The sequence below is a fragment of the Saimiri boliviensis genome, assembly GCF_048565385.1.
Source record: "Saimiri boliviensis isolate mSaiBol1 chromosome 1 unlocalized genomic scaffold, mSaiBol1.pri SUPER_1_unloc_1, whole genome shotgun sequence".
Taxonomy (NCBI): domain Eukaryota; kingdom Metazoa; phylum Chordata; class Mammalia; order Primates; family Cebidae; genus Saimiri; species Saimiri boliviensis.
Window position 1 is genome coordinate 32,015 of NW_027412484.1, and position 15,618 is coordinate 47,632.

At 40.8% G+C, this 15,618-nt stretch overlaps 1 protein-coding gene across 1 annotated transcript in view; it reads right to left on the minus strand.

Annotated features, from left to right (window-relative positions):
* Positions 1-4,536: 4,536 nt before the first annotated feature.
* LOC141583101 (uncharacterized) overlaps positions 4,537-15,618 on the minus strand; it is a 31,751-nt gene continuing 20,669 nt past the window's right edge. Inside the window, exons 2-3 of the mRNA XM_074392469.1 lie at positions 7,114-7,188; positions 4,537-5,797 (exon numbers count right to left, since the gene is read on the minus strand). Of these exons, the coding sequence (XP_074248570.1) occupies positions 5,153-5,797; positions 7,114-7,188 (720 nt within the window). The 3' untranslated portion in view covers positions 4,537-5,152. The remainder of the gene's footprint in view (positions 5,798-7,113; positions 7,189-15,618) is intronic.

Below are 15,618 nucleotides of genomic sequence, written 5' to 3' on the forward strand. Positions count from 1 at the left end.
TTTCTTTCTTTCTGATGGAGTTTCACTCTTTTTCCCCAGGCTGCATGGGGTGCAATGGCATGATCTCAACTCACTGCAACGTTCACCTCCCAGGTTCAAGTGATTCTCCTGCCTCAGCCTCTCGCGTGGCTGGGATTACAGGTATGCACCACCACACCTGGCTAACTTTGTATTTTTAGTAGAGATGGCGTTTCTCCAGGTTGGCCAGGCTGGTCTCGAACTCCTGACCTCAGGTGATCTGCCTGCCTCGGCCTCCCAGAGTGCTGGGATTACAGACAAGAGCTACGGTGCCCAGCCATCATCTCCGATTTCTTACGGCAGTGTTTTATGATTCTCACTGTAGAGATCTTTCACCTCCATGGTTAGTTGTATTCCTAGGTATTTCGTTCTTCTTGTGGCTGTTACGAGTGGGGGTGCAGAATGGATTTGGCTCTCAGCTTGGACATTGTTGGTGTATAGAAATGCCACTGAGGAATACCATTTAAGAATTGCCACCTAGTTTTTGACAGTGGTTGAACTAATTTACACTCCCACCTGCAGGATATACATGTTCCTTTTTCTCCATAACCTTGGAGAGAAAAAATGCCACTTTTTGTACAATGCTTTTGTATCCTGAGACTTGATAATCAACTGAAATTATGTATCTGTTCTAGGAGCCTTTGGGCAGGGACTGAAGGGATTTCTAGGTATGGAATCATATTGTTACACTGTTTGTGAAAACAGATATTTCACTTCCTCTCTCCTGGTTGGATGGCTTTTCTTTCTTTCTCTTGCCTGCTTGCTCTGGCCAGGACTTCTGGTACTGTGTTGAATAGGATGACAATCGACATCCTAGTCTTGTTCTGGTTCTCTGGGGAATGGTTCCAGCTTTTGCCCATTCACTATGATGGTGGCTGTGTGTTTGTTATAGATGGCTCTTACTATTTGGTGCTATGTTTCTTCAATGCCTAGTGTTTTGAGGATTTTTAACATGATAGATGCTGAATTTTATGGAAAGCCTTTCTGCATCCTTTGAAATGACCATCTGGATTTTGCTTTTAGTTCTCTTTATGTGGAGAATCACATTTATTGATTTGCATATGCTGAACCAGCCTTGCAGGAATAAAGCTTCCTTGATCATGGTAGATTAACTTTTTGATGTGTTGCTGGATTTCGTTTCTCAGTATATCGTCGAGGTTTTTCTTTTCTGTTTTTGAGACAGAGTCTCAGTCTTGTCGTTAGACTGGAGTGCAGTGGCACAATCTCTGCTCACTGCAACCTCCACCTCCCAGGGTCAAGTAATTCTCCTGCCTCGGCCTCCCGAGTAGATGGGACTACAGGTGTGCGCCACCACACCCAGCTAATTTTCTGGTGTTTTAGTAGAGATGGGGTTTCACCATGTTGGCCAGGATGGTCTTGATCTTCTGACCTCGTGATCCACCTGCGTTGGCCTCCCAAAGTGCTGGGATGACAGCTGTGAGCCAACCCGTCTGGCCTTTGTTGAGATTTTATCATCGATGTTCATTAGGATAATGGCCTGAGATCTTCTTTCTTCATTGTATATTTGCCAGGTTTTGGTATCAGTATAATGTTGGCCTTATAGAAGGAGTTAGGGAAGAGTTTCTTCTCACTGTTTGAACAGTTCCAGCAGAAATGATATCAACTCTTTTTTATACATCTGGTAAAATTCAGATGTGAACCTATTTAGCCCTGGGACTTTTTTTTTTTTTTTGGTTGATAAACGGTTACTGCCTTGATTTCAGAGCTCATTATTGGTCTTTTTTGGGATTCAATCTCTTTTTCATTGTATCTTGGTAGGGTGCATATGTCCTAGGAATTTATTAAATTTTTCTCCATTTTATGTGCATACAGGTGTTCATAATATACTCTGATGTTGTTTGTATTTCTTTGGGGTTAGTGGCGATATCCCTTTTATTGTTTTTAATTGTATTTATTTGGATCCTCTCTCTTTTCTTTATTAGGTTAGTTAGTAGTCTATTTTATTAATTTTTTGAAAAACAAGCTCCTGGATTCCTTGATATTTTGAATGGTTTGTAACATCTCAATTTCAAAAGGAGACTGAAAAGTTAAGGCAATTATAATCAAAAAGAACAAAAGTGGGGGCATCACATTACCTGACTTCAGATTATACTACAGTAACCAAAACAGCATGGTACTGGTACAAAAACAGACACATAGGCCAATAGAAAAGAATTCAGAGCCCAGAAATCAGGCTGCATACCTACAAACATCTGATCTTTGACAAAACTGATGAAACAAGCAATGGAGAAATTCTTTTCTATTCAATAGAGAGTGCTGGGATAAGTGGCTAGCCATATGCAGAAGATTCAAAGTGGACCCCTTCCTTACAGCATTTACAAAAATTAACTCAAGAGGGAATAAAGACTTAAATGTAAAACTCAAAACTGTAAAAATCCTGGAATACAATGTAGGCGATACCATTCTCAACATAGACAGAGGCAAAGATTTTATGATAAAAATACCAAAAGGAAAAATTGACAAATGGGATCTAATTAAACTAAAAACCTCGGTACAGCAAAAGAAACTATTCACAGAATAAACAGACAGCCTACAGAATAAGAGAAAATTTTTTGCAAACCACAGATGACAAAAGTCTAATGTTCAGCATCTATAAGAAACTTAAACAAATTTATAAGAAAAAACAAACATTATAAAGTGAAAAGAGGTCATGAACAGACACTTTTCAAGAGAAGACATACTTGTGGCCAACAAGCATAGGAGAAAAAGCCCAATGTCAGTGACCATTAGAGAAATGCAAATCAAAATCACAATGAGATGCTATCTCACACCAGTTAGAATGCCTATTACTAAAAAGTCAAAAAATAACAGATGCTGCAATATTTTAGAGAAAAAGGAATACCTATGTCCTGTTGGTGGGAGGATAAATTAGTTCAACCATTGATGAAAACCGTGTGACAATTTCTCACAGACCTAAAAGCAGAACTACCATTCGACTTAGGAATCGCCTTGCTGGGTATATACCCCACGGAATAGAAATCATTCTGTGGTAAAGACACATGCACGTGTATATTCATTACAGCACTATTCACAATAGGAAAGGTGAAATCAATCTAAATGCCTCTCAATGGTAGACTGAATAAAGAATATTTGGTATGTATATATTATGGAATAGTATGCAGTTAGGAAAAAGAATTAATACTATGTCCTTTGCAAAAACCTAGATGGAGCTGAAGGTCTTTATCCTTAGCAAACTAACACAGAAACAGAAAACCAAACAGCACATGTTCTCAATTATAAGTGGGAGCTAAATGATGTGAAGACATATAGAAGAAAAACACACTCTAGTCCTTACTGGAGGGTAGAGACTGGAAGGAGGGAGAGGATCGGGAAAAATACCTACTGGCTACTAGGCTAGAAACTGTAGAAAATTAAGGTTGAGCTCCAAAACTGTTTTCCATGGTGTCGAGATGTAACTTTCCCATGTCATACTACGTGCTGTTTCCCATGTTTTCATACGGTGATGGATGGGGGTGTTGCAAGCATTGGGAAAAGAAAACTGAGATGTCTTAATGTTTCTGTGTTTCAGCAGTTGAATGTTTTTATTATTTATCTGTGTTTTTCTTTGTGTGCTTATTTGGTTAGTATTTCATATCACGTAGTGCTCTGTCTTCTCCAAAAAACATGTGTATTTATCTTAGGAAAGAAATGTAAAGTGTGGTAAATACGATGGGTCATGAAGGTGCAGTGACACTGACTCCATCCTACCTTCAGGGATAAGCCAACCCTGAATGTGAAAAGAGACGCTATTTTTATTGCATAGTACCACACAGGGCTAGAGCTTCCCAGAACCAGCTGGGGATTCTTACCTAGACCCAATGTTGTTTATTGTTAAATCTTGTGGCTTGAGATATCTTCTAATTGAATTCGATATTTTAGTCTAGGTTACTATCTTTGACATACATCATTGAATAAAATGCAGGATATGTATTTTAATTTCTTTAATTTACCACTTCATTTCAAGTTATTCTACCAAGCTCATGAAATATTTCGCTAATTGTCATAAAAGTGAGGTTATGGCACGTGCGTTCTAAGATTTAATACATTGTTTCTAGGGGAGGTTGCAATACAGTAAACTGAATCTTAAATATTATAGAACTTTTAAAGAATTTGGCTTAGTTGGAGAAGGCTGTGGTATATTTAAGGATGTTATGTATTCTACATTACTCCTTAGGAAACAGATTTTCAGACCTGGTGTGCTGGCTCACGCCCATAATCCCAACACTTTGGGAGGCTGTGGTAGGAGGATTGCTTGAGGCCAGGAGTTTGAGACCAGCTCAGGCAACAGGGCGAGACCTGGGTTCTATGAAAAAATAATCAAATAGGGAACATGCTTTTGAGATACTAGAAACATTTGATTCTGTTACATACCACACTAAGACTAATTGAAGATAAAAAAATCTGATTCTGCAGATAACACAGACAAGTCAGAACACATTGATTTCTGATGTGACAGTCACTGTTCGATGAAACTGTTTATAGAAAGTAAAGCCAAAGTGCCTTATTTTACGGAGATACCTTTTAATAACCCAACTGTTAGACGAATAAAGCTTTTTTAAAAACTCAAAGCAAATGTTACTAATCATTTGGAGTCTGGACGTCCCAGTTCACAGGGTTACTTCTAACATGTAGAGCACATGCAGCCTTCTGATCAATCGAGAGTGAGGGGACTGCCCCTGCCAGAGTTCAATTCAGCCCCAGGACCCCATGGCAGCCCAAGGTCTTGGTTCATGCTGTGGAAACAATACGGAATTTATTCACTCAGTAAACATTCACTAGGGTTACAGTCATTTTAATATAATTCATCGTAAGGTGATGATCTCTAGGAACGTCATCACAGTGGAGCAACCTGAAAGCTCCCAGCAGCCAGCAATGAATGAAAGGTAGGGGCGGGGCTGCCAACAGGGTGGGGCCTGGTGAGCCACGTGCCTGGGCTCCCACATCACAATGTGGGTAGGGCGCCTCGTGGAGGAGACTGTGCCTGATTGGTTCCTGGGCACCAGGTTGGTAGGGCAACCTCCTTCAGTTGGTAGAAAACACTGGAAGGAGGAACTCCCTCTGCGCTGTCTTCTCCGAAATCTCCGCTCTCAGGCTTGTTGTATCTAGACCCATTTTAAATCAAGCAGGTTCCCTTCAGACCAGTCATCTCAGGGGAGGCAGCTGAGGCGGGGAGTGAGCTGTCAGTGGGGTGCGGCCCCCTAGCCAGGGGCTGGCCCTGCCAGCGTGCCTGTGTTTCAAAGAGGTGAAGTGCTGAACTGTGCGGACCGGGAGGCAAGGGAAGGTCCAAGTTGCTGGAGCGCACCCAAGGTGCCCCATGGGGAACACACTGAGTTGTTGTTTGTGCCCCAGAGGCAGACGCAGGCGAGGTCTGCGTAGGTGCCCTGAGGATCTGTCCTTCAGCTCTGACATCAATGGGGCGGTGGCAAGGAAAGGTCCAGGCCAACACAGAAGGAACAAGTCCAACACCGGTGCCAGACCCATTTGGTGCCCGTGCTGGCTGTGTGGGGCGGTGTCCGGCAGTTATGACCTCGATGAGGCAGTGTCGAGCACAAGTGCAGACCAAGGCAGAGAGGAGCAGAGGCCGGGCAGAGAGATCACGGTGCTCCCCAATGCCAGACCCAAGCAGAGCCAGCACAGGGTGCACTGGGCAGAACCGATCTGCAGCCATAACATCAATGAGAGGGAGGTGGCGAAAGCGCCAGACCGTACTGCTGTGGAGCCTGCCCTGCGGGATTTGGGAGCCGGTGACGGCCATGACCTGCAGCACATGAGAGACCAGGAGATGCCCAAAGGTAAGGCAATGAATGATGCTGTTTGCCCTCAGGCACGCCTCTGGCTGACACTCATACCAGCTCTCATTCCTCCCCCGAACCCCCCGAGGCATCCACAGCCTCGGGCTCCTCCGTCCTGGCCCTAGCCAGCTTTCCCAGGCCCATGCACCAGGTAGGAGGACTGGCCCTGCCTCGTGCCTGCCCCCACCCTTCATGCTTTTTCCCTGCTGCATCTGGTGGTTTCTTTCTTCCTCCCTACCCCAATGCCCAGTTGTGGCCCCTTTCTCAGCCCCAGGCTGGATGAAAGCTAAGTTTTCCAAATAGAAAACGCATGCTACAGATTTCATTGCTGTAGAGCAAGTGTCTTACAGCTCTTCTGTTTACTTTGGTTGGTCTCTTAAATTTTTAAACGTTAGAATAATTAAGTTTCATGATGAATGTGACTTTGTAGCTGAAAGATATCGTTCTCTCAGAATATTAAAAAAAATGGTGAAAGAATGAACAAAGATAGTATATGAATGAATTCTGCCTTTATACACAAAGCATGAAAGGACTTTTGAAAGTCCTTGTTTGGTGGCGTAAAGTAAGCCTCTGAGTGCTTTCACACACCAGGTAGAAGATGGGCAGTGTTTGATGACAGCCCAAAATAGACTCTTCATTTCATTTTTGAGGATTTATTACACATTTACAAGTATGTCTCATTTGACCCTGTCTCCACAAAAAAATGGTTAAAAAATAGCCGGGTATGGTGGCTTACACCCACAGTCCCAGCTGCAAGAGAATCTCTGGAGCCCGGGAGTTTGAGCCTTCAGGGAGTTATGCTGGCTCCATCTCACCATTGCACCACTCCAGCCTGGGCAACAGAGTGAGACTTTGTCTGTTTAAAAAATTGTTTTTGCCCAAGACAGCTCTTTGTTTTAAGACATTTGAAATACTGAGCTGGTGTCTGACCACAGGAATTGACCACAGCATCTCTTCCTGCTTGAGACTTTCCCTGAAATGTGCTGGTAATAGCAGCCTAGAGGAAGGTGGTTATATTTGATAAGTAGAGGGAGGAGGGCATATATGTGATTCATCTGAAAGTTGCATCCGTTTATTTAGGTGCAAGGTTGAAAAAGAAGTTCCAGCCCCAGCCCGGTTTTACTCCACATGCATGCAGAGATTCTGTGATTTTTGTATTCTCCAGTGGAATTGGGACATTGGTGCCTTTATTTTCTTGACATTTATTACTAAAAGCTTTTCTCAAGACTGTAAAAGTGATTAAAATGGCTATGTCGCTTTAAAAAGAATCTTTTGTACTCACCTCACTTAGGACAGTGTTTCCTCTTCTTCCTCTACAGGTCTTGCTTCTGTCCGTCCAAGGGCAAGCACACTCTTCCTGAGAAAGTATCAAATGAGTGGTAAGACAATATTATTTCTGCTTTCAAGGAAAACCTAAACATTTTCTGTCTTGTATATTACAGAGAGTATTTAGAGAAACTCAGATATTAGTTAAAAATGTTCAACTTTTCATAGATTTACTTATTTTCACATGTGATATAATTTCCTTTAGTTGTCACTGTTTTGGAAACATACAGACTTTGTGTTTACACATTTGGTGACATTTTCACCAACACAATTGGCCACATGATTTAGTGTAGTAGTCACGGATTTATGCCTTTTTCTTCATACGTCTTTGACATTTTTCCCTTGCTCTAAAGAGTATGTTTTAATAATGACTGATAGGATTTAGGCCACAGCTTGGATTTCACTTGAGCAAATCAAAAGAATCCATTGTTCTAGATTGGATCTGTGATGTTGGCCTCCTTTTTCACAGTGCTCTAACCACAGTCACATCCAAGTGGATGCTACAACTTTTTCATTGCAATGTAATAGAAACGTAACATGCCCTGTGCTGTTTTCCATATTAGCCTTAGTGTGTGAAACTAGTGTAAAGTTTCCATATCCTGCCTGTTTTAGGATGAGAATTAGAACTGTAGGATTTTTCTGTACTGTTGCTTATGTTTCATAATGTTCTGTTATCTTACTCTATTTTCAAAAAGCCATACCCCGTGTTTTTTTTTTTTTTTGTTTGTTTGTTTTTTTGAGACGGAGTTTCACTCTTGTTACCCAGGCTGTAGTGCAATGGCGCGATCTTGGCTCACCGCAACCTCCGCCTCCTGGGTTCAAGCAATTCTCCTGCCTCAGCCTCCTGAGTAGCTGGGACTACAGGCACGCGCCACCATGCCCAGCTAATTTTTTGTATTTTTAGTAGAGACGGGGTTTCACCATGTTGACCAGGATGGTCTCGATCTCTCGACCTCGTGATCCACCCGCCTCGGCCTCCCAAAGTGCTGGGATTACAGGCTTGAGCCACCGTGCCCGGCTACCCCGTGTTTTTCAGTTAATTTTAACGACAAGAATACAAGAACTGTGGGTTCTAGAATAACATCAGAACTAATGCAGCACAAGAAAAAGGGGTCGTTCACCTACATTTTCATAGTTTGCGAGGACTTTGTCTGACTTGAGCTAGTAATTTCTGGTTAGGATTCTTAAATTTCTCAGTTTCTTCCAAGAGCCATGGGCTTCTCACACATAGAATGTACGGAAGTAGAAGAAAACCAACAACAGTAACAACAACAAAACCCCAAAAAGTTCCTCCATGAACTCAAAGCAGGACCGCACTAATCACCAAGGGGATGGCACTAACGCATTCATGAGGGATCTGCCCCCGTGATCCAAAGACTTCCCCACCTCAAACCCTGGGGATTACATTTCAACGGCCGATGTTGAAATGTAATCACAGACATTCCCTAATTTGTTTTGCCTTTCCTTATCTACACGGGGATTCTTTCATTTGAACGTAAAAGAATATGTGTTAAGAAGTAAAACTGTGTTTTCAGATTTTACACTCAGAGATTCATCATGCCAGATTATTTAAATGTTAAATTTTGTTTAAATTAAAATTTTTAATTGATTTTTTATATAGCGATAATCAGATGTATCTTGTTTTATATAGTGATGATAACTAGCAACTACTTTTATTCTATGGTATTTTATTATACCAAAATTGATTAGTTATATTTTTACTTTTAGTGCAAGAAAAGAGGAGAAGCTTTCGCATATATTCTGTGAGTAAACTTTCAAAAAGTTAAGAAATTAATTGTTTAAATTAAAAGTCGATCTGTCATGATTCCTTAGAAATGTAACAGGGACCCAGTGCTGTTAGCATGATCCTTTTTAGGTGAATTTTCTAACTCTTTTCTATTTTCCTAAGTGTTAGATTTATGCAGGAAAGTCTTTAACTTACTGTGCCCATTTTTAAGGCTGTGTGACTTTTAAGTTAAATTTAAATTGGTTGTGATATTGCCTGGGCGGTGCAAGCATGGCTGCTGGTTTTCTGGAAGCAGGGTTGGGAAGCAAGGTTGAGTTTCCCTTTGTGTGTGCCATTTTCTCCCATTTCCCAGGTTTCATCCCTGGTGGGTCTGAGCTCAGAAACCTTCAGGTGTAATATATCCAGGGAATACACATCCACATTCCTTCTAAGATGGGAGGATAGGTGGACCTACGGTTCTAACCACAGATTTACTATTGACCTTGCCGGCTCTGTTGTGTTTCACCCTACCTTCCCAGGTACCATGTGCTATGATTTCGGTGACTGTGTTGGGTTCTTCAAAATACACGGCATTGCTTGTTTCTGTTCAGGTCACTCCCTGTGGGCACCAGGGTTGTGCTTTTATGTCAGTTACCACTCCTCTATCTGCTTGCCACCTTGCAACATTGACTCAGAATCATCTGCTGTCAATCCTGTCTCCTGATTCTGTGTATAATGTTTATTTTACGACTAACTCTCGTGACATTTCAGAAGGAAGAGAAAATAAATTTGTGGTCAATCCATCATATTTAACCCACATTTAGAACCTATATGTAAGTGTAAATCTAAGTTTAATGGAACATAATTATGACCTTAATTCAGACAATTTTCTAGTTATATCTATTATAAGCACATTACACTTTTCCACTCAGGCCTTGTGTAATAACTCTATTCAAACTCCGTACCTGCCATGTGATCCCATTGCTGTGCAACATAGATGGAGCCGATTTTGTTAGCACACAAAGTGTTGGAAATTTTCAAGTGAGCTAAAAGTCTTTAATTATTTTAAAAACATCTAAAACATGTCATAAAAAGTGGGGAGAAAACCGTGATCTCCAGGGCCGGGTGTGGTGGCTCATGTCTGTAATCCCAGCACTTTGGGAGGCTGAGGCAGGTGGATCTCTTGAGGCCCGGAGTTCAAGACCACACTGGCCAACATTGTGAAACCTCATCTCTACTAAAAATACAAAAACTAGCCAGGCATGGTAGCACATGCCTGTAGTCTCAGCTACACGGGAGGCTGAGCCAGGAGACTTGCTTGAACTTGAAGGTGGAGGTCACAGTGAGTGATAGGAAATTTTAATTTAAAAAAACCGGGACAGATTTCACCTGAGGCTGTACCAATTAGTCTGTGTTTTGGTGCGTTATTCCTGTTATTTTTATTCTCATGTATGGAATTTTCCTCAGAATTGACTTTTCTTATTTTAAAGTATTAAGCTGCACTACCTCAACAGTAGTGACATTAAGGGATACCTTCTTTCCCTTTGAATGAAAGTATCGGAATCAGTCCATTTTTATTTTTTATGCCATATTTGTTTTTGAGACAACAAAAGTATACACATATAATCACATAACACTGTTAATGTAATCTATCACAGAATAGCTTAAGAAACATAAGAGTTCTGCTGGAGTTAAAACATTTCTATCTTAAAGGGTAATTTGGTCCTTCAAATAGTAATGTTGTTCAAAAACATCTTGGATTTTGGTTAAGAACGAAGTGAATTTGCAGTACAAAGCATCTAAAGCAGCAAAATGCTGTTGGACGCTATGGACATTTCGGATTGTTGGCTACTAGCAATGTTTAAATGCAGCTTAGGTTTATAAACAACCACGAGATCTTCTCTGTACCCTGCCTTTTTTTTCATACTGACTGATTAGTAGTAGATCCAACCCTGTTGTGTCTTTAATGAGTTTGCGAGAGACCCTAATGGAAGAGTGTGATAATATGATGCAAACAAGCATATTAAGAGGAGGAAAGAAAACTCATCTGAGTTATTTTTTTTTCCAGTTAAAATAATCAGTATTTTGTGGTTTTAAATAAAGCTGTTGATCTTTTCAACTATTTGGTGATTGGCATTTGGCTACTGGGATTATTTTTAGCCAAGAGCACTTTCTCTCTCTCTCTTTCTCTCTCTCTCTCTCTCTCTCTGTCTCTGTCTCTCTGTCTCTCTCTCTCTCGCTCTCGCTCTCTCTCTCTCTCTCTCTCTCTCTCTCTCACTTCCCTTTTGTAAATTTGAGATGGAGTCCTCATCTGTCACACAGGATGGAGTGCAATGGCACAGTCTCAGCTGACTCCAACCTCCGCCTTCAGGAATCAAGCAATTCTCTGCCTTAGCCTCCTCAACAGCTGGGATTACAGCCACCCAGCACCACACCTGCCTAATTTTTGTATTTTTAGTAGAGATGGGGTTTCATCATCTTGTCCAGCCTGGTCTTGAACTTCTGACCATGTGATCCACTCACCTCAGCCTATGAAAGTGTTGGGATTACAGGAGTAAACCACCTCACCTGCCCAGCAGGAACATTTACTTAATATAATGGAGGCAGTTTCCGTATTGACTATCGCACTCTCAACAAAGAATAGATATTTTGAAAGTGTTTTAGAGATAGTTGATTTTCTACAGGGTTCAAAAGGTTCACTGTCATATCTCTGATAGCACTGTGGATGAATTTTCACTCATTTGTATCTGTAGGAAGATTTACTTTCCAAACTGTAACTGACTTGAATATTGGTCAAGCTCTTATTGAACTCCTTAATTTCTCCCACATTCTGTGCTAAGCAGCTGCAGGTAGGAGAGAAGGGGTTCTCCCTCTCCTGGAGAGGCTCACTTTCTCATGAGGGGGATGCCCTGCAGGCAATTGTAGCATGTAACACACAGTGAATTAGACTGATGTGTACGCAAAAACAGAAGTGTTTTGTGGTGTGGCTGCAGGCAAAGGGATCCCAGAAGGTGGATGAGGTCAAGCTTGCTGGGACAAGGGGGAAAGGAATAAATATTCCAGACAGAGAGCAGCACGAGTGAGGCAGGAATGTGCCATAATGTGCATCAAATAACTTAAAGAATGAAATCAATTAACTTTTGAAACGAATGCAGAGTATTCTCAGAAGTTCTCATTTGAGTAGTGTCATAGCAGTCTTATGTAAACATGAAGTGAAAGTTACATTCCAAAAGTCGTTTTCATCATCTGATTTTTGGATGTGAGAGAGTCTTAAAAGCAGTACTTTTTCCATCCTCCCACAAGGAAACAGGCCCAGGGAGACCTATGGCCCCTCACTTGTTTGGTGACTGAGCAGCTCTGGCACGCACACTCTCTGGCTCTAACACACTGGTTCCATGGCACTCTCTCTTGAATGCACACATTAAGGATTAGTAAGGGAGTAAATGTAGTATTAGGTCTTCATTTACTGCAATCAAATGCTCTTGTGTCAATATTATTTAATGTATGATATTTTGTTGCAGTTAATGAATAACAGAAATAGAAAATCTCAGTGCTTTTTCCTGCATCAGAAAAAGAACATGAAATTCCATTATAAATGTTTCCCATTATTTATCAAGGGAATTTATAATAGTGGCTTGCCAGGTTTGATGATCAGTGTCATATCAAGGGCAGCATTTTATAACCCATTTTTCAAACATCATCTGTGACGAGAGCCTCCAATGAGTTTCCCATAGAGCTGCACATGATACCACACTCGGACAGGTCACGGGGTATAAAAAATACCTTAATGCCTTATTGTTTGACATTGTGACAAAGGGAAAAAACCCAAACTTTGGTAAGTTTATCCTACTGTGATGTCTTTCTCTATCTTCCTTCTTCTTCAGATACCTCCATGGCATCTTGATAGAAAATACAGCTCGTGTTCCACCATACTCCTGGATAACAGCACAGTCAGCAAGCCTGATCTCAGCCAAATATTAGGATGGTGAGTACAACGAGGTTGCCAAGGGCTGAGTGACAGACCCCCGTATGCTAAAAGCATGCGGGCCATCCGCTGTTAGTTCAGCCATTTGGTTGCCCTTTTCAGCAGGCAGTTGAAGAAGCTGATGTCAATGATATATGGATTTTTCAGGACCTAAGGATGAATTTTTTTAATCTTAGACACTGTGTGGTAAAAGGGAAAGCCAGTTAGCAAATAAGCCATCCCAGAATAATCACAGCTCTTTATCTGATGCATTTCTGTTATGACAGTATTGAACCTAATGGGCAGGAGAGGTGCTTTTTATTGGATGTTTCTAGGAAAAATTAGTAGTTCTTTATGGGCCATAGGCCTAGCACGATGGGCACTACTTTGGGAACTACTCTTGGAAGAAGGAACAGCTTGTCCTCCAGTGGCACCATAGTGTATCTGCATTTAAATTTTCCCATCATGCACCAGCACATCATAGGCCACAATCAGAGATGCCCTTTCACAACACCCTTGACAGATGGCTTCAAGTTGTTTTAAAAAGCCAGCTCCAATGGAGATGTCCAAAAAATATTATTAACATGTCCTTCCATTATGAGTGTTGATATTCAGAAAACAGTTTGACAAGTGGTACCTCAGAATGTTAATGTCCTTATCCCTAACTTCACTTTCCAGTCTATAAACACGACTAAGTTACAAGCTTAAGTTTGTCTCTAATGTACTAGTTTTAAGCTAATTTGTTAGTAACTTCTACTTTAATCAAAAATGGCCATTAATACTCCTAATAATGTGACTTTCCTCTCTCATGTATAACAATAATTGAGATCCAATTCTGTTTCAGCAAGAACTGGACTTCACCTGTGTCTAAAGCCCTGAGCTTTGATCTGTATGGTGGCATCACTTAATGTTTGTATTCAGTCCTAAGTAAAAAGCCACTCTTTCTTGGCTAGAGTCCCTGACTTCTTCTGATTTCAAAAGATTCTAATGTCTCAGTATGCAATTCAAAAGTAGTTTTTAAGCTTGCCCTTGTTCAAACAAGTGAAAGTCCTACTTTTTCTTTCAGTGTGGTCTAAATTTTACAAGATTTTTTTAAAAATTGAAATATATATACAAAATAATATATATTTTTGGAGAAGGGGTTTTGCCGTGTTCGCCAGGCTGGATTCAACCTCCTGGGCTCAAGCAATACACCCAAGTCAGCCTCCCAAAATGCTGTGATTATAGGCATAAGCTTCCGTGCCTGGACTAGAAGTCTATTTTTGAAGCATAGTAAGTTTTAATTTACTCTCCAGTTTTAGAAGGGATTATTTGGTATATTTGCTTTTGATGAAAGAAAGGTTTACTGAGCAAGTTAATATAGAAAATTGGCTTTTAGGAAAGATTTTGAAAAACGTATTTCATGGTTAGTAGAGCATTGTTCTCAATGGAAGAAGTGAGCCATATTAGAATCACTTATACTGTTTCTTCAAAACATATGTCTGCAAACACATGCATCTTCCCAGCTCCACCTTCCCTCCGGCTCTGGACACTCACAAGCCTTTTAGGAAAATGAGGAAGTATGTGAGACATCATTATATGGATAAAAGCATCCCAGATGATTCTGATCTTCACCCTAATTCAGTCATTCCCAACTTTGCTACACATTGGAATGACCTGGGGAACTTTACCGACAACCCTGATGCCTAAAGCATGCCCAACACCAATTAAATCAGAATGTCTCCAGCTGACATTGAGGTCCTGTTTAAAGCTCCCCCGGTGATCCAGTGTGCAGCAAATGTGGAGGCTACTGCTTCCTTTGTGTGAAAAAGTGATGGTTCTAACATAAAAATTACATGTTTTCCCTGTCATTTGCTCTTCTTTCTACCCATAAAGCCTTTCATCTGTGCGAGTCATTTCTATCTATGTGTGCATATGCTTCAATTTATACCATACCGTAGTGTTTTCTGAACACCTGCAGTTCACAGGAGCACTGTTCAGGGACCTTGGGTGAATCCGTTTTAAGCCTTGGTTCTCTTAACTGTAAAGTGGGCGGTGCATGGAGTGTCACGTGAGGTTCGGTGGTCCTTGTCAGCATGTAACTTCAAATTCTGTGATCTTATAATTTGGAGATGACACTGTTGGAAGCACTATAGAAATATCTCTCTTAGATGCTAATAATATTGTAAGGCCTACTTTTTACAACTCCAGTTTGCCTTCTCAAATTATTCTCAGCCTCATTTTAAATGTTGAGGGTGAATGGAAGGACAGACCTTATCAAAGAAAAGCCCCTGTTTCCTGACACACAACATCTGTGGATGTCTTTGTAACACAGTAACATACATCCAAAGAGTTGTATTTGTTCATTCATACTTTCTTTAAACTAATGTGGAAGTACCTGTCATTAATATTGTGTGATGTGGTGTTATGCTGTGTGTTTAGTACTGCTTATTTTAGGAGAGCTACAAGTGTCATCGATTTTTGGATGCGTTATGCTGTTTACTAATAAATTTTCTACTAATCATGCATAGGCGATTTTAAATTACTTTATTTGGTATAAAGCACATTCATTCTGTGCTTTTAGGGAAATAATGACAAATGGGTGAGTACTAAATCAGCTGAAATGCAGGGCCTAGCAACTTAAAAAGCAAAACACTACTGTCTGGCCTAAATGTAAGCATATGAACACATAGATATAAGTAACTTGCACAGAATGAAAGGTTCTATGGGCAGAAGAGCAAATGACAGGGAGAATATGTCATCATTTATACCTAAGAACCATCTGCAGACGC